The following is a 26,422-nucleotide window of genomic DNA, read 5'->3' as shown; positions in this document are numbered from 1 at the left end:
TCAGGTTTTGAAACCTTCCACCGCCGTGACTTAAGGGAGAAATGGGCGAGGCTGTCATCTCATGGGACAACACTATATCCTCTCTCTCTCTCTCTCTCTCTCTCTCTCTCTCTCTCTCTCTCTCTCTTAATAATAATAATAATAATGATAATAATTATAATAATAATGATAATAATAATAATAATAATAATATTAATAATAATAATAATAGCAATGATGATAATAATAACTATTATTTTTAATAATTATTTATTACTATTATTATTATTATTATTATTATTATTATTATTATTATTATTATTATTATTATTATTATTATTATCATTATAATGATTATTATTTTCATATTATTATTATCACCATCATCATCATATCATTATCGTATCATTACTGACATCATTGCTATTATCAATCTCTCTCTCTCTCTCTCTCTCTCTCTCTCTCTCTCTCTCTCTCTCTCTCTCTCTCTCTCTCTCTCTCTCTCACACACACACAGAGATTGATAGACAGATAGATAGTCGTATTGACCACAACAACATACATTAACTTAAGATTGCAATTATTTTGGGATCAGATCATAATGTTGAACTACTTAAATCACAAAAGATTTAACTTTGTTACCAAAGAAAAAGTTACCCTAATGTAATATATAACCAGAAAAAAAGGAACAATGGAAGCATATCCACCAAAGATATAAAACACATTATTAAACATAAAAAATATGGTCTATCATGGACACAGGATAGTTTGAGACTATGGCTGATTCTGAGAATACAAATTCAGAACTGAATTTATAATGGAGCATACAGTTACGCTATTAATGTGCCGCAGAATAAGTGATAAAGTCCTATTAAACCATATGCCTCAAGGAGATGCTGTGAAAAGGGACACTCTTTTATGGCATGATCTTCTGTCTGCACTATTACACACACACACACACACACACACACACATTTCTTTGGGTATGTAAGTACACTGACTCACGGAGCGAGAATGAGCAAAGGTACTCAGTAGTTTCAGTCTCAACCAGTTTGGGTACCAGTTGTCTTGGGTCTCAGCTCTCTCTCTCTCTCTCTCTCTCTCTCTCTCTCTCTCTCTCTCTCTCTCTCTCTCTCTCTCTCTCTCACACACACACACACACACATGCACACACACACACATAATGTCTTTTGATGTGTAAGTACACTGACTCACTAAGCGAGAATGAATAAAGGTAGCTACTCAGTAAGTTTGGGGACTGTCTTGAGTCTCAACTGGTTTGTCCTGCGTCTCTCTCTCTCTCTCTCTCTCTCTCTCTCTCTCTCTCTCTCTCTCTCTCTCTCTCTCTCTCTCTCTCTCTCTCACACACACTTCTTTGGGTATAAAAGTACACGTAAGTACACTGACTCACTGAGCGAGAATGAACAAAAATAATCGGTAAGTTTGGGGACCAATTTGTCTTGAATCTCAACTGGTTTGGGGACCAGCAGTTGTCTAGGGTCTCAACTGTCTTGGGTCTCAACTGACTTGGTGATCAACTGTTTAGAGTCACTTGTGTACCAGATGACCTGAGTACCAGTCGCTTGGGGACCAATTGACATTCACCCGCTCCTTGACCTTAACCATTTCGTGCCACAGTGGCCTAAGATGTCAAAGTAGTTTGATCACTCTGACTAGATTATTTCTATTATTTCCAGGGGCAGTTTCATTTATATGCTAAAGATCCCATAGTAATGCACACGACATCTCAATTGCAATGTTGAGGTTGTCAGCATACCAACATTCAACCCCTGTGAAGATGGCATTGTCTAAGCACACTCAAGTGATGACAGCACTATCATAGACCATACTTGTCCAATACTGCCTACATCAAACTTTGATAAAAGCCGGCCCGCTTTTAGTACTCCAGAGGTTCCACCTAGAAAACGGAGGAAGAGGGTGTAGCATCAAGAACTGTTTCTAGTTAGTGAGGCAATGGCCATATTAAAATCATATGCTGCAGAACCTGTGGATGCAGATGTGCCATATAGTAACAAATACTATGAGGCAGGCTATTTTACTACTACCTAAGGGCACTGTCCCCAAGAAACCGTCCTGCGCGCTCGCCTCCATTCCCGGCTCCCCCTTCGCAGCTCCTCCACCCAGCGGATTTGACGTCACATTAAATGAGAAATATATGGTATATCATTTTGTTTTTGCGCAGGGATTCCTTGAGACATGTGATGTATTTGAAGCATTACGCAAGGGTAAAAAGGTTGAGAAACGCTGCCTTATTCGTTACTATATTCTCTCGACAAAGACCCTTTTAAAAGATTTACCTGATTTGGGGAGTAACAAGCTCACACGTTGCCATGTCAATGCTGGGAAGTGACATACATGTGTTTATGATGGACAGGCTGGCACTGAGGAACACCAGTTAGGTGTATTCACTCGTGTCTGTGTATTGGGACATAGGGAGGCGGTGGCGTAGTGGATAAGGTGGTGAGCGTGGGATCGGGCAGACGTCCACGCGTAGGTTCGAATCCCACCACGTACAGCCTTAAAACACTTTGCCATTTGTCGAGTGGTTTAAAGTTACCTACATATCACCATGATACCCAGGTTCTAGGTGGTTACACTCAAGATGAGCTTGGGTGGTGATATGGGCCTTAATATGGGTACCGCTATAAATAAAATTGCCTGCGCCACTAATGGGTGGAAGCTGAATAGCGCTTCCCATACACTTTTCAAGTGTGCCTACAGGCGCTATAGGTCTTACCGTAAAAAAAAAAAAAAAAAAAACTGATCCCGGCATTGTTGCACAAGTGTGAAATCAATTGTGGTAATTGGTTATTTTTTCGGTAAGGCCTTTAGCGCCTGTAGGCACACTTGAAGAGTATGTAGGAAGTGCTGTTCAGTTTCTGCCCATTAATGGTGCAGGCAATTTTATTTATAGTGGTACCCATTTTAGGGCCCATATCACTACCCAAATTCATCTTGGGTGTAACCACCTAGAACCTGGGTATCATGGTGACATGTAGGTAACTTTAAACCACTTGACAAATGGCGAAGTGTTTTAAGGTTGTATATGGTAGGATTCGAACCTATGCGCGCATGTCTGCCCGATCCCATGCTCACCACTTATCCACTGCACCACTGCCTTCCTTAGATCAGCCACTGGCTGATTAAAAAATATACATAATAAATCTAGCCAATTGGTGCACTATGTGGAGAGAGAAGTAAATCCATTTGAAATATTTGAACTATCTAAGCAAAATGTCTTTCAGCCATGGGTGTCACTTTGCTTCCATCTATTGTATCCCCAGATTTTATGAAGAGAAATAATGTAACGACTTCATAGTAATTTTTTAGCCTTGTCAGTCAGGTTAGGCTAGTTTGCTTTGGTTAGATCAGTTTAATCTTAGCAAGATATCTCAGCCATGCATGTCACCTCAACTAGGTTACATTAGTTATGTTAGGTTAAGGTTAGGGTAAGTTAGGTTTGGTTTGATAATATAAGTTTGATTAGGTTGGCCTAGCCATGCAGTGGTGTATTTACCTAGTTGTAGTTTTACAGGACCTGGGCATTATGCTCATGTGGCCCTGTATTCATATCTTCCTTTGTCCAACTTGTCTTTAAAGCTGTGCACACTCCTTGCTGACACTACATCTTCACTCAGGCTATTCCATGCTTCTATAGCTACTTCTTTGTGGAAAGCTGACTTTTTTTTATGTCCTTGAAGCATCTTCCCATCCTCAACATTTTACTATGACATCTTATGCTTCATCTCTTAGTAACAGCTCCTTGTTATCTATTACATACATTCCATTCATTACTTTTATATACTTATATTAGGCCCCCCCTCTCTCTTCTCTGCTCCAGTGTTGATAGATCCAAAGCCCTCAGTCTCCTCGTAATATGTCATCCCTCTTAGCTCTGGTACTATCTTCATTACCTTCCTTTGCGGTCTCTCAAATTTCTTTTTCTGTGGGGACCACATCACCCCTGCATACTCCAATCTGGGTCTGATCACAGTGGATATCAGTTTCTTCATCATATCTTTATCCATGTAGTGAAAAGCCAATTCGATATTTCTTATCAAATTTTATGTCTCGCCAAATATTTTGTCCACATGGTTATCCTGTTGACTATTCTTTTGTATAATCACTCCTAGGTCTCTTTCCTTGTTAACTTTCTTCAGTTCTACACTATCTCCCATCTTGTAGATCTCCTCCAGTTGTCTTCCATTCTTCCCAATTTCATAACATGACTCTGATCCACACTGAATTCCATCTCCCACTTCCTACTCCACCTCCAGATCTTGTTAAGGACATCCTGTAATATTTCACAGTCCTCCTTATTTTTTTATTTGTCCGAGCAGCTTGGCATCATGTAACTGTTTACTCCCTCTGGCATGTCATTTATGTATAAAAGAAAAGTATAAGCTTGGATCATCATTTATCAAGTGTTCTCTCAGTCTTTCAATAGCCTCCTTCGCTTTAATTTTTCCATTTATGTAGTGGTGGTGATGAGTACATGCCACAGCAGTAACAGGTACTTTTTGATGACAAAACTGTTTTCTTCTGGTACACATCTGTCTGTTTTGTATTAATCTTTTTTTTATTTTCATTGCAGAAAAGTACATTCTGAGGGGATAAACCTTTTTTTTTTTTTAAGGGAATGAATAAACAAAAAAAAAAGTACCAATTTGCAACAGAAGTGAAAAGCAGATTAATTCAAAACAGGTCAAAAACTACCAGAAAAAAGTAGTTTTGTTCAGAAGTCAGAGTATGGTGAAAGAGTAAAAATATATGTATTTTTTGTACAGTAATGTGATTTCCTGAAGTAGTCCAAAGCCATTTCCTTGCATGCTAGTCTTGAGTGCATGCAGGTGGCATTGAAGGGCTGAGGATTTATTTTCATGATGTGTCAGTCATTTCCAATAGGGATATCCTACTACTGCAAATGTTTAATCTTTCCTTTCCTTTGGCATGGGGGCACCATCATGCGTGAAAGTAATGTAGCTGTGTGTGTATGGAAGAAAAGCAGATCTAGTCTTCATTGTCACATTCTTGGGGAGGAAGTACAAACCACCAAAGCACCTCCAACATCATCATAATAGATTTGTAGTTTACCTTGCAAGCTGTGTAGTAATAGTTGTACTGGTTGGTAGAGAAGTGCCTTATGGTGATGATAAGATGTGTTTCAGTCTTCTGTGGTTCAGGAAGCATACTTTTGCAAAGAAAATGGTTCCTCCTCTATATGGACTATGATGAGAGGTGTGTAAGCTGCATGGTGGACTTCTGTGGAGATGCAGGTCTTTCTGCAGGTGATGCTGTGTGCAGTGAGAAGATATTTCTTTCAGCAAGACTGGTTTGCTTTCTTTTAATTCTTTGGTGGTGAGATGTGAATTCTTGATTATTTCTCTACACAGAATATTCTGTTAATCAGGTAGGCTTAAGAGGTCAACAAGAATGTGGTTTTGCAGAGAGAAAGTAAACTATAAGTTGCTCTGTTTGATCATCACTCCTGGTGAAAAAAAACTGGGATTTTCCACTTGTATCATGTGGTTACAAGATACGGCTACAAAAGACAAATCAGGCAAACACAAAATAAGCCAAATCTTAACCAATAGTGGGAGCAACCCAAAAAATATATTGTTCTGCTTGCCATCTGAAGGAGAGCAAGATGGCAGTTACTACTCCATAGACTAACACTTCGATAAATATTGGATTTCATTAGAAAATAACCCACATTCCTACGTATTTTCACTGGGAAGGTCTGATTTTACTTATTTTCTTTTTCTTTTTATTTCTTTGTTGATTTTTTTTTTTTTTTTTTTTTGGTGACTGCATAACATTCTGTTGGTAGCCAACCAGTTGAAAGAACATAACTTAACTCAGTGTAATAACAAAACCACCAGTGTGGTGACCTCATAATGTCACTCCTTAACATAAGGAAACATTTATGTTTGCAATAGACAGTATCTGAATAAATGTTATGAGTGGTAAATATGATATTTCTATCAATGCAATCAGACTTTTGGAGTTTAAGCATTTATTTATTTGATTTTTTTTTTATTTATTTATTTTTAATCTATTCCTTTGTGTTACAGAGCTGACATTGACTGCACCATGGCTGACTCTCAGAAGCAAAGTAACAATGAAAAGGAATCTACAAGTACTGCTTTAACAGAAGCAATAGACTTAATAATGAATTGGAAGCCAACATCTGATGTGTATGTATGTAATGTAATGAGTGGTAGAGATTAGTATATTGTGATACAGGTTGGCCATCGTTGATTTGCTAATCACTTAAACTGGTTCCATCAGTAATTTCCCAGGCTGCCTAACCAACTTGCTGCTGTGATTGTTCGTTGATGTTACTTTACTTGCAGCTTAATCTGCTGACATGGGAAGTGATTCCAGTTTATTTTTCTTTATTAAACTTAATCAGTTTTAACTTCAGCCATGGCTCCAGAGAATAAAGAAAAGGCTTCTCATGTTAAGGACAAATACTTAATCCACAAAAGATAAGGTTGAACTTCTTTAATAATTTGACTGGTGTGTCTGTGTGAAGCTTGTTTGAATTATACAACAGTGGTTCTTTAATAGTTTATGCTTATGACATAAAGAAACATAAAAGAAAAAAAATGCTCAGTCTTTGCTAACTGTGTCAACTGTACCAATATTGTTGGTACTAACCAGAAGTGAAGTGAAGATTGGAAGAAAAGGAGGTATTGATGCAACCTGAAATATTAACTTATCGGTACTAGGCTTACCAATCATGGATCTCCCAATGGTGCCAGCTAATTTTCAGTTTTTATTTCTACACATTGCAAAGTCTTAAACAATGTGAAAATAGTGGAAAAATATGTTTAAAAGGGGTTTACCAAAGGAAACATATTTGAAACCCACATTATAAGTTGTGAGTGCATATAATATGATGAATATCAAATTCAATGCCAGTGGTGTACATAGTGCTTGCAATCTGTGACTATTGCTAATGTTTATCAACTGAGTTACCACTTTAGTAATGTCATATCACCACTATGCCAATGTGCATACAAAAGGCAGGCTGCTTGTAGGGAGTGTGGAAATTAGGATTGGTACTACATTATTCACCTCATTGAAGAATCAGTATGATATTGTGATTTGTGGCACTTCTTTAAAAAAATACAGTTTGTGACCAATGCTGAATTTTTGTTTATGGAAGGAGAATGTGGTATTCTGAACACAATCCTACATCACTCTTATTACTCTGAAATTGTGAGCAGTGTTTTCCCAAGGATGCCTTGTTATGGGCTACCTTCACATACACAGGCTACAGTGAGGTTTAGAGTACATGCAGTATATTTTTTCTGTAAAATTCAACTGACATACAAACAGTCTAGAAGTTTTAAAGCTGCTACTCTAAATTTGTGGCATTTGTGCTGAGTATAGGTATGCAAGATGCCATAGATTTATGGCACTGGCAGGTTAAGTAACTGTTACTGAATTACAGGGTATTTTAATGATAGGATGAGGTGGTTAACTTTTGGGTTAATTATATTATCTTATATGGCTATTTAAATTAGTTATATAATGCCTTATTGAAAATATTTTTGTTGGTGCTTGAAAATAATGAGATTCAATACATCAACCATCTATGTGACTGTCTGCTGACATAAAATTACTTGTTATTTGTTCTCATATCAGTTAAGAAAGCCAATCTGTTGTCCTTTTTAAAAGGAGAGTAAGTTTTTTTTTTCTCCTCCATTAAGATACACTGGCAGTATGGGAGTTGTATTCTTCTGCTTTGGTAGTAGAATGTACAACTAGGCATTATATTTACTAGTATTAATTAATAGGATGCTGTAATTTCACACAAAACTTGATTTAACAAATCAGTTTGATCAGATTCAGAGAGAGTATGCAAGAGAAGATGTTGTAGTGAGTGGCGTGCATGAATTTTGTTGGTGGGTATGGGTGGAGATGTAGGTTGTGGGCACTTTGTCTCGACTAGCTCTTCATGGGAATATCAGCCTTATATTTTGATAGATTGTGTTCCTCTTAATGTATCATAAGCATTACAGATTGTTCTCGCATAGCCTTTTATGTTTCCAAAGTGAATATCATTGTTTGGCTCCTTACATTTGTCATTTTTTATCTCAGATCTCTTTAATAGTTTTGATTTAGGAGTGCTACTGATCTTTACCAATTATTTCAACTCTGTGTGACTTCTTATTGCAGGTTTGCACTGAAACATTTCATGGTTGCCTCAGCATTTCTCAGTACCTGTTCTGCTACTTACATTAATGCTCATTATCGCAAAGTTGTCAAACTGCGAAATCAAGCATTTATGACCACACTTCTTCCTGTGATTATTGCACCATCTCTTCTTGGAGGAATGTTCCACCATCAGGTAAGACCAATGTCAGTACATGATTGTTATGAGTGATAAAAATATTCAGGACTTCTTTTTACACAATATTGAATCGTTTGCTGATGATTTCATCTTCTCATGGTATAATGAAAAATTAAGATTGAATCCTTTTAAACATGTGCTGATTTGTTGTTGTTGCAAACCTAAGGGATTTTTTAAAATATCATTAGATACTTTTCTTTCAGTTTGTACATCGTCCACTGATTTTAGAAACTTTCAAATGTCCGGTGTGTGTTGAGATAAGAGGAGGGATGGTGCAGTTGTTCACTGGCTTTGTCTATCCACTAATGTTGGCCCCATTGGCTGCAATGCAGGTGAGTAATCCTGTTCTCTATGCCAGGTAAGTTAATGAGCTACCTCTTTCTCTTCCCTTTGTGCCTCACATGTCATAGCCCCCTGCCCCTCCCTCCAAAAAACACCATTTCACACAACACTACACACATCTAGCACACATGCACATTCACTCAAAGTTCAAAATTTCAATATGGTAACTCCTACACCAGCCTTAGATTCTCTTTCTGGGGAGTAGACTATGGCCCTATGTTGGAGTATACTTCTGGTATTAACCTAAAATGATTTGAGTCTTCCATCACCTGAAATTTGTGCCTTGTACATTTCTGCCCTAAGTAATGCCAACTAAGCAAAAACTCCTTCATCAACAGAAAATGTAAACTTCCTGTATCTACATCTCCACATAACTGATAACTAGCTAACTACAGTGGTACCTCACAATAACAGACACTTCGGGGGTGAGGGGTTTTCCGTTACTAAGAGTGGTTTGTCTGCAAGACCTTTAATCTATCCCTTTTCCCTTTTTTTGGCAATTTATTTATCTTTTAAAAAGGAAAGAAAATATTTTGAACTTTCAAACCTCCTTATTCTATGCTCAGTGTTGAAATAAAAGAAATTACATTATTTAAAGTGTATTGTAATAAAAATTTGTCTTGCCAAGAATAGATGAGTTGAAGATGTAGCTTCCCATGTGGTGTAATGGCCAATTTCCATCTAGTCCAGTAGCATCCTTAACAAGCATCTAATACTGCCTGAAGGATCTTGCTGAGGTGACAAAAGAAGGAGAGGAAGACAAGGGATTGTCAGGATCATAGTAGACTACCTTCACATTATGGGGAGTTTTCATAACTAGTATTTACCTAGTTGTATTTACCTAATTGTATTTTACAGGATTGAAGTGGGGCTCATAGTGTCCTGTCTCCATATCTCCATTTATCTAATTTTTGCTTAAAGTTATGCACATTATGTGCTACAACAACTTCATTATCCAGTGCATTCCATTTTTCCACTGTTCTGAGTGGAAAACTGTACTTTCCAATATCCTTCACACACTGCCTCATCCTGATCTTCTTTTCATGTCCTCTTGTCCTTCCATCTTCTTCTGTCAACAGCACCAGGTCTTCTTTGTCTATCTTTTCAATGCTATTGACTATTTTGTACATTGTTATTAGGTCCCCACATTCTCTTCCATCTTGTAAGGTTGGCAGTCCCATATCCTTCAGTCGTTCTTCAGATGTAAGGTCCTTTAATTCTGGAACCGTCTTTGTTGTAATCTTCTGTATCCTTTCCAATTTTCTTATATCCTTTTTAGAGCTTGGAGACCACATCACTGCTGCATATTCCAGCCTTGGACATATCATGCTTGTGATGATTTTTTTTCATCATATCTTTTGTCCATGTATTGAAATGCCACTCTTATATTAGTCAACATTTTATATGATAGTCCAAATATTTTGCTTATGTGCTTTTTGGGGGTCAGATTTTCCTGTATGATCACTGCCAGATCTTTTTCCTCTTTAGTCTTCATTATTTTTTCCTCTCCCATCAAATAGTTCCATACTAGTCTTCTCTTACTCTTTCCTAGTTCCATTATGTGACATTTCTTGGCATTGTGGTCTCATTTATACAATTGAGCAGCTGAAGCCTGCCCTCTAAAGACAACTTCTACTACTTCCTACACTACACTACAACACCTTACACTTTTACACTCTCTTCAAATCAAAATTTAATAATGGCTTCACCACGCCCTGCCTCGGAGTCCCCCTCTGGGGAGGGGACCATAAATGTCCCCAGGTCGGACTGCCCCTCTGCTGTCGACCTTGGGTGTCTTGACACTTCATCTAATACTTTCACTATCAATTTCTGCAACATTCGTGGCCTTCGTTCTAATTTTCAATCTGTGGAACACCACCTCTCCTCTACTAAACCTCATCTTCTCTTCCTAACGAAACACAGTTGTCTGTGACTACTGACAGCAGCCCTTTTCTGTTCCCTCCTACTTGCTCTATCCTCATTTTCAATCCAAAGCTGGATGTTGCGCATACGTGCGTAACGACACCACTTGCTCTCGTGCCCACAATCTTGAATCTTCAGAATTTTCTACCATCTGGCTAAGACTTCAATGTCACTCTCTAACTAAATTCATCTGTGCTGTATACCTCTCACCTAATTCCTCTGACTATGTAAAATTCTTTGACTATTTGACTTCCAAGGTGGAGCACATCTTATCTCACTTTCCTTTTGCTGAGATCTCCATTTTAGGGATTTCAATGTTCACCACCAGCTTTGGCTTTCATCTTCTTTCACTGACCAACCTGGTGAACAAACCTTCAACTTTGCTATCCTTCATGACCTAGAGCAGCTAGTGAAGTTCCCTACCCGTATTCCTGACCGCCTTGGAGACACGCCCAACATTCTTGATCTTTTCCTAACCTCCAACCCTTCTGCTTACTCTGTTAAACTTTCCTCTCCGTTGGGCTCCTCCGACCACAATCTAATTTCCGTTACCAGTTCTATCACTCCAGTGCAGCCTCAGGACCCGCCTAAGCGGAGGTGCTTCTGGCATTTTAACTCTGCTAAGTGGGAGGAACTAAGGCAGTACTATTCTGATTTCCTTGGGATGATTATTGTTTTCATGTCAGAGATCCTTCTCTTTGTGCCGAGCGCATAACAGAGGTGATTATCTCTGGCATGGAGCTATACATTCCTCATACTTTCTCTAACCCTAAAGCTAAAAAGCCTTGGTTTAACTCTGCTTGTTCTCGTGCTGTCAATGATAGAGAGGCGGCTCACAAACGGTTCCGTAGCCATCCAACTGCTGAAACTCATGCCCTATATATTTCTGCCCGTAATCATGCCAAATCTATTCTCCAACTTACTAAAAACTCTTTCATCAATAGAAAATGTCAAAGTCTTTCCAATTCTAACTCCTCTCGAGATTTCTGGCATCTAGCCAATAATATCTCTAACAACTTTACTTCTTCGTCTTTCCTCCTTTACTTCATCCAGATGGCTCTACAGCTGTCTCTTCTTTTCTAAAGCTGAACTCTTCGCTCAAACCTTTGCTACCAACTCAACTTTGGATGATTCTGGGCATATTCCTCCTACTCCTCCACCCTCTGACTACTTCATCCCTAAAATTAAAATTCTTTATAAAGACGTTTTCCTGGCCCTCTCTGGCCTTGATTCTCGGAAGGCTTACGGTCCGGATGGAGTCCCTCCTGTTGTTCTCAAAACTGTGCTTCCGAACTCGCTCACTGCCTGGTCAAACTCTTTCATCTGTGTCTCTCTACTTCTATTTATCCTTCTTGCTGGAAGTTTGCTCACATTCAACCTGTCCCTAAAAAGGTGACCACTCCAATCCTTCTAACTACCGCCCTATAGCTTTGATTTCCTGCCTTTCTAAAGCCTTTGAGTCTATCCTTAATAGGAAGATAATGAGGCATCTATCAGCTCACAACCTTCTCTCTGATTGCCAGTATGGTTTCCGTAAAGGCAGATCTACTGGTGATCTTCTTACTTTCCTAACTGAATCTTGGTCATCCTCTTTTAGGGACTTCGGTGAAACCTTTGCTGTCGGCCTTGACATATCGAAAGCCTTCGATAGAGTCTGGCACAAATCTTTAATTTCTAAACTACCCTCCTACGGATTCTATCCTTCTCTCTGTACCTTCATCTCCAGTTTCCTTTCCGATCGTTCTATTGCTGCTGTAGTAGACGGTCACTGTTCTTCCCTAAAACTATCAACAGTGGTGTTCCACAGGGTTCTGTCCTATCACCCACTCTCTTTCTATTATTCATCAATGATCTCCTAAATCTGACTCAATGCCCTATCCACTCCTATGCTGATGATACCACCCTGCATTATTCAACAGCGTTCAACAGACGCCCAACCCAACAACAATTAAATGACTCAAGGCGAGATGCTATAGGACGCCTAACTTCTGATCTTTCACTTGTTTCTGATTGGGGCAGAGAAAACCTGGTTTTGTTCAATGCCTCAAAAACTCAATTTCTACAACTATCTACTCGACATAACCTTCCAGACAACTATCCTCTCTTCTTCAATAACACTCAACTTCCCTCTCCTCTACATTAAACACACTCGGTCTATCCTTCACTAAAAATCTAAACTGGAAATTTCACATCTCTACTCTTGCTAAATCAGCTTCCAAGAAGTTAGGTGTCCTATGGCGTCTTCGTCCATTTTCTCTCCCTCCCAGCTGCTTGCTCTGTACAAGGGCCTTATCCGCCCGTGTATGGAGTATGGCTCTCATGTCTGGGGGATCCACACACAGCTTTACTAAACAAGGTGGAATCTAAAGCTTTTCGTCTTATCAACTCTTCTCCTCTAACTGACTGTCTTGATTCTTTAAGTCACCGCCGCAATGTTGCATCTTTATCTGTCTTCTACCGCTGTTTTCATGCTGTCTGCTCTTCTGAACTTGCTAACTGCATGCCTTCCCCTCCTGCGGCCTCGCTGCACAAGACTCTCTACTTCTTCTCATCCCTATTCTGTCCATCTTCCTAATGCAAGAGTTAACCAGTATCTTCACTCCTTCATTCCCTACACTGGTAAACTCTGGAACTCTCTACCTGTGTCTGTATTTCCACCTGCCTATGACTTAAACTCTTTCAAAAGAGGAGTGTCAAGACACCTCTTACGTTAACTGGACCCTCCTTTTAGATTTTTTTTGTTTTTTCTCTTTCTACTTTCTTCTTAACAGGGCCTGGCAACCAGCGGGATTTTTTTTTTTCCAACACTTTGTTTGCCCTTGGCCAGTGCCCTTGTAATGTAAAAAAAAAAAAAAAAATTAAACTCCAATTTCCACTTCCTGCTCCACTCATAGATCTTATTTATATCTTCCTGCAGTAGCAGACAGTTCTCTGGTTTTGACAACTCTTAGTACTTTTGCATCATCAGCATTTATATAACTGTTTACCCCAATGTGAATGTCGTTTACATAAATCTGAAACATAATGGGGACTAACACTGACCCTTGTGGCACTCTGCTAGTTACTATACCTCAAGATGAGTATGTATCTCTGATCACAGTTATCATTTCCCTATCCTTAAAATAATCTCTTGTCCATTCTAGCAAAGTTCCTCGCAATCCTCCTATGTTCTCTAGTTTCCAAAGTAGTCTTCTGTGAGGGACTTTATCAAAAACCTTTTTAATGTCCAGGTATGTTGTGTCTACCCATCCATCTCTGTTTTCAAGTCCTGCAATAACTCTTGAGTAGAACCTTAATAAGTTTGATACACATGACTCGATATGACTTGCTCTTCTAGAAATTTAACCCATTTTTCTTAGATAATTATTTCACATAACTTCCTTACGACACTTGTAAGTGACACTGGTCTGTAGTTTAGTGGTGCAGTTGCCTTTTCTCCTTTAAATATTTGAATTATGTTGGCTAACAAGTACTTCCTGAAAGAAGAGAGGGAGGGAGGGAGGGAGGGAGGTAGGTAGGTAGGTAGGTTTGGACTGGAGAAGTGGCTGTGTTGTTGTTACTTTCTAAGTCATCTAGAAAAAGAAAACTTTGTCCACTTCCTATTAACGGGAGTGTCTGATTTAAAGACTGAAAAAATAAGAAAAATATTGTTTTTTGTAGGAAAAATATTATTTCATGAAGTTTTATGGTGAAAGTCGCGCTGGTTTCCATTTAAATGCTATTTAAAGGTCTCGTACTCAACCACATGCATTTGTTTACATCAGCAGAATCAGTTGTTTTTACTCAAAAACTACAAAAAAAAAGGCAAAAATCTTAACTTTTTTTTATGGACATGATACGGCAACACTGAAAGCACTTGTGTGTCTATGAGTGGCATCAACCAAGGCCACCAGCGAGACTCAGTAGGGGTAAAGCTATCAGAGAGAGAGGTTGTTTGCTGTGTCTTTCGCTACCCGCTCTTCACTCTGCTAAACAGCTCATAATTTATTTACTGCATCCTGCTTTTCACCTACTGCCAACCATTGGATGGGTGTCTTAGAGGAATAAGCAGAGGAAGGATGCTTGGAATATGAGTATGGAAGCTCAAAAAATAAAAAGAGCGTGTTGAACTTGACACCTCAGATGCTCTAGTACACATCCTCGTGTCACCCACCACCACCACCCTCACCACCGCCTGCCACTCCCACACCACAGCCCACCACATCTCACATAGAACAAATAAAAGGAAATGAAGAAGAAAAGGCCTCATTACTCACAATTAGAGAAGCTCTTCTACAAAATATTGAGAAAGGAATTGAAGCTGTGGATAATGACGACAAGCTTGTCATGCTGACAAAAAGGAGGCTGAAAAATCATCTTTCCTCTCGTTGTTCATGCCCAGATCCTGTCTTTGACTATAGTTTTGAGCTTGATGTATACGAGAACACCATAACTATGCACTGCACAACATGCAACTTCAAGAACACATCATAACCAGAAAAAGTGAGAGCTGAACATGGGAAGAAAAGCATCTTCAGAACCAACATATCATTGACAGGGTGTGGGGACTAGGACCCTGATGTGCTTAGAAATACATCTAAATATATTATGAGATTGTAGATAATAAAGAAGAACATCAGGTAAATCTGAATAAACTTCCTAGTGTGTTATAACGAGATCGAAATCGATTGAAAAACTTTATCGGCCCGTATCTCAAAACATAAGTTATTCCCCTTCTAAAATATATTTTGAAGCCAATTTTAGCTTGATTTCACTGAAACAAAAACTGTGACAAGTAATTTTGTATTAATATTTTTGGGTCAAAAGTAAAAAAAACAGATTTTGAAAGAAATTCATAAAACAAAGACAAAAGATGAAATAAAAAATCTAGCAACATAGAAACATTTCATATTATAACATGTCTTTGCCACAGGAGAATGAAGGTTATGGGGCAAATAATAACGCCAGAATAACATTCGTAAGTTTTAGTTACAATTATAATTTCATGGCGAGGTTGGGGACTAGAATGGGAATGAATATCTAATATTGATGTACATGTTCCCAATACTTCACAACATTAAAATCAGAGTGTTTCATGCATATTTACCAGAGATATGACAACACCGATCTAAACCGGATGCTCCCCTTAAATTATCCTCAATTAAAAGATGAAAGAAATGAAATTGTAGATCTCCAAAGATCAGTAAATGATAACAAAATCAAGTGATTGAGGAGTTTGTTTGTTGACTGGACTTTTCATCAATCCCGATGCGCTCTCTCTCTCTCTCTCTCTCTCTCTCTCTCTCTCTCTCTCTCTCTCTCTCTCTCTCTCTCTCTCTCTCTCTCTCTCTCTCTCTCTCTCTCTCTCTCTCTCTCTCTCTCTCTCTCTCTCTCTCTCTCTCTCTCTCTCTCTCTCTCTCTCTGTGTGTGGGTGTGTGTGGCAGGGTCAATATCCTCGCTTTCTCAACAATATTTGAACAGAAATGCACGGCTAGCAATTCACAGGCCACCAACCAGCCCGGGATCCCAATGCTCTATGAGTGTCACTCCGGTAAGCCCCACAGGCAAACAGTTGCTGCTCTCCATATTATTACAAGTTTTATCAATTATAGATGAACAAAACAAGCAAAAATAGTATCTAGCATGCAGTAGATAAAACATGGTCCTTTTTTGGCTTGTTTATCGTGTCATACGTGTTTTCATCCTCATGGCCATACAAGAAATATAGATTCGTGGATAAAGAAAAATGCCATTCTGGACCCCCCCAAAAATATTGGGTATCTGACCAGTCTGTTATTGAGCGAAATCTGTTACTACAAAATCTGTTATTGCGAGCTACTTCTGTTCATGTATTCTATCTTCTTTATTGATAAACATCTTTCTTCTTTTTCCATTACAATGGGGTTGGACGTCCGATGTCTCTTCTTCACTCTTCTGTCTTGCACAAACTCTTCATTCACTTCCAGCTGGTCCATATCCTGCTGAATACACTTCCTCCATGTGTTCTTAAATCTTCCCACTAGTTTCCTTCCATCAGTCCATATTTTACACCACTTTTGCTGTACTTACCTCTGACTATATCTGTAACAACTTATGTTTTTCACATTTTCTCCTCTATTCCAACCTGATTTCACTGCTGTCAACTCGTTTATCTCTAAAGCTAAACTCTTCACCATAACTGTAGAACTCCCTGTTTTCTTCTACATTTCTTTCTACCTGTGACATGAACTCATTGAAGAAAGTTTTAATTTTAGATATTCCTTTTGCCCACTTACTTTTGAGAAATATCACCTCAGAGTCCTTTTCTTTCATTCTTTTCTGTTGGCCTTGGCTGGAGCCACTCTTGTATGAAAAAAGAAGTTAATGTAGAAAAATTTAGGATGCATCAAATAATTTAGTGTTAAGACCAGTAAAGCAGCCCCACTCATCAAATAAAAGATTAGTGAGATGGACGTGTAAGAGATGGGACATGATAATTAAAAGTTTCATGAAATGATGAGAACAAGCACACTAATTATGGTTTGGATAAATGGAAGGAAGGGGTGAAATTGATTATGTGTGTTATCTTGAATATTTTAAAGAGAGAACACTTGTAGATAAAACAATGAAGCTCTAGGACAACAGCTAAAAGAGGGCACTTGGAAGGGAAGAGCTCGGACAGATAAGTTACATACAGGTCAGCAGAGGGATGAGCTGCCATCAGGGATGAAAAGCTGCTGTATATATGTAAAAGCATGGAACCTTGCTTTGACAGTGATCTTGAAATTAGTGTGTTCGTAGTCAACCTCTTGACGCCAGACAACACCAGATTTAGTAATTTTTGCTGGAAAATGAATACTTTTTGGGGCAAGTTTTACAAGTTCACACAGGTGTATCGTTGCACATTAATGCATCTGAAATTTAAGAAAATTAATCTTGTGTGTCTGATGGCATATGACACTGATTGAGCCTCTATTCATAATTTCAAAATGATATTCTTACAACAGTTTATATTTGTAAAAGGCAAGCAATTTGTCATTTTGTTCTGCCCTCAATGGGCACATACCGATACATACTTTCATTTGAATGTACAAAACAATAGGCAAATCTATGTAATGTATAGAATATAAAAATTTTTGTCGCATTTAATTTTTACAGTACCATGACTATATCTTTGGCTTGTGGCAGCAAGCCACAATAACACCACGTTGCTACCATGGCAGAGGCTCGTGGCCTCATCCCTCACACAGCTTGCTTTACTATGTTGTACGTCTGCCAGCGATGTTTTTTTTCAATTAATTAATTAATTAATCAATTTTTTTCCCACCGATTATCTACATATATAGGACGTGCCTGTGATTAACTTCATTTTTTATCACACATAAAATGTATAAACCAAAATCATCATCCTTTTATTTTTACTGCTCATACTTACTGGAAAAAGATAGCTTCATTTTATAGCACAATTGATAAAGCCTTACCATGCACCAGTAAGTAAGAATAACAACATGGTTGTGTTTTTAATTTTAGATACATGTGTGCAGCAATTCATGTCATATTTTTTTCTACACATCAGTTCCTAAATTAACTAAGTCACCCATTTACTTCAGGAAATCGGAGGAAACTAAAAATTCCACTACTGATAGGTATCTACCACCCTAGCTGCAAACAGGCTAACTGATAATCCTGAAATATTTGTTACAGTTTGCTGCCAGACTGTACACATACCCTGTGCCAGATGCCAAGAAACCTCTGTTGATGTTGATGGAGATTTACAAGATAACAAAACCAGTTCTACCCAGGCTTTATATCTTAGCTGCATTGCAAGTAAGTATTTATGTTTATTATTATTACTTTTACTTTAACCACCACAGATTGGACTAATTGGTGGGAAGGCCAATTTCAGTTATCCAAAACCAGAGTTATCCTAGGGATTTATTTATTTATTTGTTTATTTTATTTTATTTTATTTTTTTTTTTTCCCTCTCTTTACATTTTGCATGCCTGTTACCACTAACAGTTGATATGATCTCTGTAATGTATGTAAATAAGTACTATGCACATAGCACATGTGCATACATACACACACACACACACACACACACACACACACACACACACACACACACACACACACACACACACACACACACACACACACACACGGTAGCTCAGTGGTTAGGCGCTGGCTTCACAAGCCAGATGACCGGGGTTCGATTCCCCGGCCGGGTGGAGATATTTGGGTGTGTCTCCTTTCACGTGTAGCCCCTGTTCACCTAGCAGTGAGTAGGTACGGGATGTAAATCGAGGAGTTGTGACCTTGTTGTCCCGGTGTGTGGTGTGTGCCTGGTCTCAGACCTATCCAAAGATTGGAAATAATGAGCTCTGAGCTCGTTCCATAGGGTAATGTCTGGCTGTCTCGTCAGAGACTGCAGTAGATCATACAGTGAATTACACACACACACACACACACACACACACACACACACACACACACACACACACACACACACACACACACACACGTGCGTGCACGCCCGGTAGCTCAGTGGTTAGAGCGCTGGCTTCACAAGCCAGAGGACCGGGGTTTGATTCCCCGGCCGGGTGGAGATATTTGGGTGTCTCCTTTCACGTAGCCCTGTTCACCTAGCAGTGAGTAGGTACGGGATGTAAATCGAGGAGTTGTGACCTTGTTGTCCCATTGTGTGGTGTGTGCCTGGTCTCAGGCCTATCCGAAGATCGGAAATAATGAGCTCTGAGCTCGTTCCGTAGGGTAACATCTGGCTGTCTCGTCAGAGACTGCAGCATATCAAACAGTGAATCACACACACACACACACACACACACACAGGAAGGAGGAGACCTTATCACTATGTATAGGATTCTGTCTGGCATTGAGAAGTTGGACCGTGATGATCTGGTGGTGAGGGATATGAGAAGTGGGAGGAAGCATGGGAGAAAAGTGAAGATGAGTGTGTGTACAAAGGACATAAAAAAATACAGTTTTCCACAAAGAATTGTGGGGATCTGGAATGCGCTGGAGAAAGAAGTGGTTGAAGCAAAAACAATTCACGGATTTAAGGAAAAGTTAGATGAGTAGATATAGAGACAAGACAGCACGAGTTTGAACTCAATTGTAAACAACGTAAACAACACACACACACACACACACACACACACACACACACACACACACACACACACACACACACACACACACACACACACACACACACACACACACACACACACACACACACACACACACACACACACACACACACACACACACACACACACACACACACACACACACACACACACACACACACACACACACACACACACACACGGGACATCGTCGATGGCGGAGGTGGTCGCTGAGCTCCAGAGCAATCATCTATAATTCTACAGTTACCTAAGAGTAACCAAGGTGGGAAAGGAGCTGGTAATGTTTGTCCCGTCTCCATATAGTCATGTTAACTGTTGATTAGCAAAATAATGTCCAGTGAAGGTAAATATAAACTGTAGCCTGCGTTTGAGCCATCAGCTGGTTTGTTTACGTCTGCGCAACATGGCGGCCGTGAACTCGAAAGATGAATCAGACTTCACAGGGTTTCAAGGAATAATGGAGAAGAGCACTTATGTGAAGAAAATTCTGGAGTTAGAAGGTAAAATTGAAAAACTGTTTGAAAAGTATGAGGGCCTGGAAACGAGTTATGACAATGTAAAAGAGACTGTGCCGATATGAAGAAGGAAAATGCAGCACTGAAAGAGGAAGTTAAGCTAATTAAAGTGAATTGCGAAAAATGTGGAGAATCTCTAGGAAAAGTGATGGAGAAGCAGGCTGAATGGAAAAAAGTCAGGAAGTGGAAAGAAAGGAGGTAAATTACAAAGTTGCAAGTCTGGAAAAGGAAATCAAAGAGTCAGGGAGAAAACTTTGGGCCTTGCTGAAATTATAGATCAACAGATCATAGAAGAGAAGATAGCTGAGAAAGTGGTGAAGGTTATTAAGTCAAATGAGACATTGGTGAGGGAAACTGTAGACAAAAAGAGATGTGTGGTGATATTTGGTGTGGAGGAGGATAAGACACCGAGTAAAATGAGAGAGAGAAAAACATAAAAAAGGTGATAAATAATATCATTAATGTGGTGCAAGAGGAGGGAAAAGACCTAGTACAAGAAATAGAGGACTTCCATAGAATTGGAAAGTTCACAAGAGAAGGTATGAGGCCAATAAGAATCAAACTTAAGTCACAAAAGGATGTAGATGAATTGGTGGAGAAGTCATGGAGGCTAGCCCAGCAGGAAACAACAAGGAAGATTTGGTTGAGAAGAGATCTCGGTGAAAAGGAAAGAGAAATGTTAAATGAGTTGAGAAAGGAGGCTTTGAAAAAAATGAAGAGAGGACAGAAGAAGAGAAGAAAGAGTTTTTCTGGAGAATCTTGGATATGAGACTGAGGAAGTGGTTCATAACCCAGAAAAGTACAGCAAGAAAGGACTAAAGAAACTTACATATGAGCGAAATGTAATGTATTCCAACATAAATGGAGTGATATCGGGGATTTTAGAACTCAACGATTACTTGAGGGACAAGAACCCAGATATTGTGGGTCTTACTGAAACAAAACTGAGAGAGGGAGAAGACCTGATGAAGGTTGGAGAAGGAAATATAACGTTTGGAAAAGAAATAGAGTAGGTAAGATGGGAGGAGGAGTGATGTTGCTGGTTAAAAAAGATATAAAGGTGGATCAAGTGAAAAAAGGTATGGGAAAGGCAGAAGTGCTAAAGATCAGAGCAGAAACTAATGAAGGAAAAAAGAGGCACTACATAGTGGTGTACGTACCACCTAAGACAAATGCATGGTCAGTACAGGAATATGAAGAAATGATAAGTGATACAGGAACATGTCTGGAAGAAATGTTGGGTGGCTGTGAACGAACTATAATGATGGGAGATTTTAATTGTAAAGAGGTGTGTTGGGAGGACTGGTCAATGGAAGGATCAGAGACAACATGGGAAATACACTATTGACACTGGCAATGGAAAATGTGTTAACTCAGTGGGTCAAAGAAGATACTAGGTTTGGAGGAGAGGGAGCATCGTCAAGACTGGACTTGGTCTTTAGTACAGAGCCAATGGTCATTGAGGAGATGAGGGTGGAGTGCCCTTTAGCAAAGAGTGATCATGCAGTTTTGGAGTTCAAGGTGATAGACGAAGAGAAATCTAGAAGAAATGAAGAATATAAAGTGGGAAGATGGAATTATGCCAAGACAGATTTTGGAAACCTAAAGAAATTCTTTCAAGAGACAAATTGGATGAAATTCAAGAGTGCTAAGGAGCAAATGAAAAGTGGAAGGAATTTATAAAAATATACAAAGAAGGTGAGAAAAATTTGTACCAATAAGACAACATAGAGAAGTTGGAAAGCAGGACTGGTTTAACGATAGATGTGAAAAGGCTAGAACAAGAAAAGAGGATGCATGGAAGAGGTGGAGAAGGAAAAGACGGATTAAGCAGTGGGAAAGTTACAAAAGAGCAAGAAATGAATATGTGTTGATTAGAAGAGAAGAAAGAAAGAAACAAGAAAAGGATATAATTGATAAATGTAAAGACCAACCAAGGCTTTTTACAGACATGTGAACAACAACATCAAAAATAGAGAAAGTATTGAAAGTTTAGAAGTAAATGGAGTATGCAGTGAAGATCCCAGGAAATGGCAGAGGCTATGAATGGATGCTTTCGGAAGGTATTCACAAAGGAGACTGCTTTTGACAAACCACTGGTAATGGAACAGAAAGGGATTATGAAGGAGTTTCAAGTAACTGTGGAGGAGATCAAGAACATGATGGGGAGTTTAGAAGTGAGAAAAGCTGTGGGACCTGATGGGGTATCAGGATGGATTTTAAGAGAATGCAGGAGCAATTGGCAGAAAAAGTTTGTGAAGTAATTGATGCCTCATTAAGGGAAGGTGTAGTGCCCCAAGACTGGAAAAGAGCTAACATTGTCCCAATCTATAAATCAGGTAACAAGAGAGACCCATTGAACTATAGACCAGTGTCACTTACAAGTGTGGTAGCTAAGATGTGTGAGAGGGTGGTGAAGACTAGATGGACAGACTTCTTGGAGAAAAATGACATACTTTGTGAGTGTCAATTTGGTTTTAGGAAAGGGCGTTCATGCACGACAAACCTGATATGTTACTATTCGAGGGTGATAGATGTAATACAGGAAAGAGATGGTTGGGCTGATGGAATATATCTGGATTTAAAAAAGGCCTTTGATAAGGTACCACACCAGAGACTGATCTGGAAACTTGAAATGGTAGGAGGAGTGCATGGCAGTTTACTAAAATGGATGGAAGACTTTTGGTAGGAAGAGAAATGAGAACAATAATTAAGGACAGACCATCAGAATGGGGATTGGTGGAGAGTGGAGTTCCACAGGGATCAGTGTTGGCACCAGTAATGTTCGCAGTCTACATAAATGACATGGTGGATGGGGTGTCCAGTTATGTGAGCCTATTTGCAGACGATGCAAAATTGTTAAGAAAAGTGAGATGTGACAAAGATTGCGAACTACTCCAGGAAGACTTGGACAGAATATGGAAATGGAGCTGTACATGGCAAATGGAGTTCAACACGACAAAATGCAAGAAAATAGAGTTTGGCAAGAGTGAAAGAAGAATCAGGAGTATGTACAAGATAGGAAATGAAGACATAAAACCAGTCATGAAGAAAAGACCTTGGGGTGACAATTACCAATGACCTATCGCCAGAGAGACATATAAACAAAATAATTGGAGAAGTATTGAACTTATTGAGGAACATAAGAGTGGCGTTCGTATATCTAGATGAAGAAATGATGAAGAAAATAATTACTGCAATGATAAGACCGAGGCTTGAATATGCAACAATACAGTGGGCTCCGAACTTAAAGAAACACATAAGGAAACTAGAGAAAGTACAGAGGGCTGCAACAAAATGGTGCCTGACTTAAGAGATTTGACTTATGAAGACAGACTGAAAAGAATGCAACTTCCAACCCTGGAAAACAGAAGAGAAAGGGGAGACCTGATAGCAATATACAGAGTGATGATTGGCATGGAAAAATGGATAGGGAAGATCTGTGTATGTGGAATGGAAGAATGTCGAGAGGGCATGGGAAAAACTAAAATGGCCACTTATAGGAGAGATGTGAAAAATATAGCTTCCTCATAGAAGGGTGGAAGCATGGAATAGTTTAGACGTGGAAGTGGTCAACGCAAGGAATATTCATGATTTTAAGAAAAAGCTGGACATTAATAGATATGGAGACGGGACAACACGAGCATAGCTCTTTTCCGTATGTTACAATTAGGTAAATACAATTAGGTAAACACACACACACACACACACACACACACAGACACACGGCTGAGAGAGGACGGTCTCCGCTGCGGACGGAAGAAGGAAAATACCTATGGTGTTACAGGGCCTGGGTAACTCTAAGTTAGTGTCCTGTTAATGTCCTACTGTCGCTTAGTGTTGAAAGTGAGGATATGGAGAGTGATCCCTGAGAGGAGAGTGTGGGCGGTGATTGTTTTGGCCGTAATCAGCTGACGATAACAAAAATGGCATCTAGACAAACAGAGACTTTGAAGGTTTTATTACTACACCAAAGGACTGGAGAAATTGATATGGATGCAAGAATCCAGGCACTGGAAAGTAAGTTCCTAAACATTTTGTCCATAGAAGAAAAACTGGATAGAGTTCTAGCCGAGAATGATTCGTTCAAAAAAGAGATCTATTTGTTAACGTTAGCGAATAAAGAGCTATTGAAGGAAAAAGTAGAGATGGAGAAAGAAAACCAACAACTAAGGAAACAATGTGAAGAGATGAAGGCTAAACTCATGGAAATGGAGATAAAAATATCCGAAGGGGACTTGAGGAAGGAGGAATGCCTTAATCTAATTGATACCAGGATGAAAGAAGTGAACCATGAACATCAGGAGGTACAAAGGTCGTTTAGGAGATAGTAAAAAGCAGGAAGAGGAAAATAAAGGGATTACAGAGGAAATGGTAAAGGCACTAAAGGAAAATGAGTATGTGGTGAGAGATATTGCTGAAAAGAAAAATGTGTGATCATAATAGGATTGAGGAGGAAACTAACAGGAACTGGCAGGACAGGAGGATAAGGAAAATGACAGGATTAAGTCTTTACTGAACAAGATCTCTGTGGAAGAAGAGGACCTATATGCTGAGGTAGAAGAAAGTGTGAGATTGGGAGCTTTTGAGGAAGGCAAGAATAGACCATTAAAATTGAAATTAAAGTCTCAGGTGGCAGCGGAGGCCTTGTTGAGGAGGGCTTGGAAACTTAAGGACTCTGAGGAAACCAAAACAATTTACATAAGAAGAAATATGTCACAAGATGAGCGAATGAAAATGAAGGAGCTTGTAACTGAAGTGAAGAGAGGAATGACGAAAGAACAGAGGAGGAAAAGACCAAGTTTTTGGAGGATGAGAAAGAGGAGGCTAAAGAAGTGGTGGATAAAACAGACGGAATAGGCATTACATGGAAGAATGAGACTAGGAATGGAATAAAAGTGACTTACACGAACATAGATGGATTTCTGTCTAAGAGGCTAGAATGTATGGATTACCTAAGAAATAATGAACCGGACATAATGTGTGTAGTGGAAACAAAGCTAAGGCCGAAATAAAGCTAGACTGGTTTGTTGTAAAACACTACAAAGTATGGAGAAATGATAGAAAAATAAAGGAGGTGGTGGTATAATGGTTCTTACTAAGGAAGATCTGATAGTGAAGGAGGTGAACTATAGTAAGAGAAATGAGGAAGTGATAAGTATGCTTATAACAGATGGCAAGAGGGACATTAATATTATAACAGTATACATACCACCCAGAACCAGTGCTTGGGAATATGAACAGTACCAAATGGTGATGAGAAATACTCTAGACAGAATGAAGCAAGAACTCATCAGAAAGGATAGAGTGATGATAGTTGGAGACTTTAATTGCAAAGAAATAGTGTGGGAAGACTACGAAGTGGTGAACGGTGGTGAGTGGGCAGAAGAATTGTTAAAGGTAGCAACAAATAACTTGATGACACAGTGGGTGAGATCACCAACAAGGTGCAGGGGACAAGATGTTGCAGCAAGGTTGGATTTGGTATTTACCAGGGAATCTCTAAAAGAGGAAATTGAACATGAATGTCCCTTGGGAAAAGCGATCATGATGTCCTAAGCTTTGAGCTGGATACGGAATTAAGCACGAATAAGATTGTGGAACAGGGAGGAAAAATTAAATTATACTAGGGCAAATTATAACCATATAAGGGAGTTCTTTAATGAAATTGACTGGTCCGTGGTATACCAGGAAAGGGATATGCAATTGAAATACGATAAATTTATGGATTTGTATAACTCTGCTGTGAAAAGTTTGTGCCATATCACAGAAAGAGGACTTTAAATAATAAACAGTGGTTTAATAGAAATTGTGAAGAAGCAAAAAGAACAAAGAAAAGGCATGGAAGAAACTTAAGAAAAACAGTGATGTATTATCAAGAGAAGTCTACAAAACAGCAAGGAATAGATATGTTGAAGTAAGGAGAACAGCACAGAAGGAATATGAACAGAGGGTGGTGGAAAACTGTGATAGTGACCCAAAATGTTTTACAAATTCATAAATGGAAAACTAAATAAAAGGGAGGCAATAGAAAAGGTAAAAACGGGAAGAAGTATATGAAGATGCTGGAGATATAGCTGAAATTTTGAACGACAACTTTTGCAAAGTGTTTACAAAGGAGGAGCATTTTATGGGAGGAAGGCCTACG

At 39.1% G+C, this 26,422-nt stretch overlaps 1 protein-coding gene across 1 annotated transcript in view; it reads left to right on the top strand.

Annotated features, from left to right (window-relative positions):
- The window catches only part of LOC123516444 (transmembrane protein 126A-like), a 56,820-nt gene that overhangs the window by 15,165 nt on the left and 15,233 nt on the right, over positions 1–26,422 (top strand). Inside the window, exons 2-5 of the mRNA XM_045275731.1 lie at positions 6,075–6,197; positions 8,191–8,362; positions 8,569–8,697; positions 18,293–18,415. Coding sequence (XP_045131666.1) covers positions 6,094–6,197; positions 8,191–8,362; positions 8,569–8,697; positions 18,293–18,415 — 528 coding nt within the window. The 5' untranslated portion in view covers positions 6,075–6,093. The remainder of the gene's footprint in view (positions 1–6,074; positions 6,198–8,190; positions 8,363–8,568; positions 8,698–18,292; positions 18,416–26,422) is intronic.

The sequence above is a fragment of the Portunus trituberculatus genome, chromosome 41, assembly GCF_017591435.1.
Source record: "Portunus trituberculatus isolate SZX2019 chromosome 41, ASM1759143v1, whole genome shotgun sequence".
In the NCBI taxonomy this organism is placed as follows: Eukaryota; Metazoa; Arthropoda; class Malacostraca; order Decapoda; family Portunidae; genus Portunus; species Portunus trituberculatus.
The sequence above is the reverse complement of the archived record's forward strand: the minus strand, read 5'-3'. Positions and strand labels throughout refer to the sequence as shown.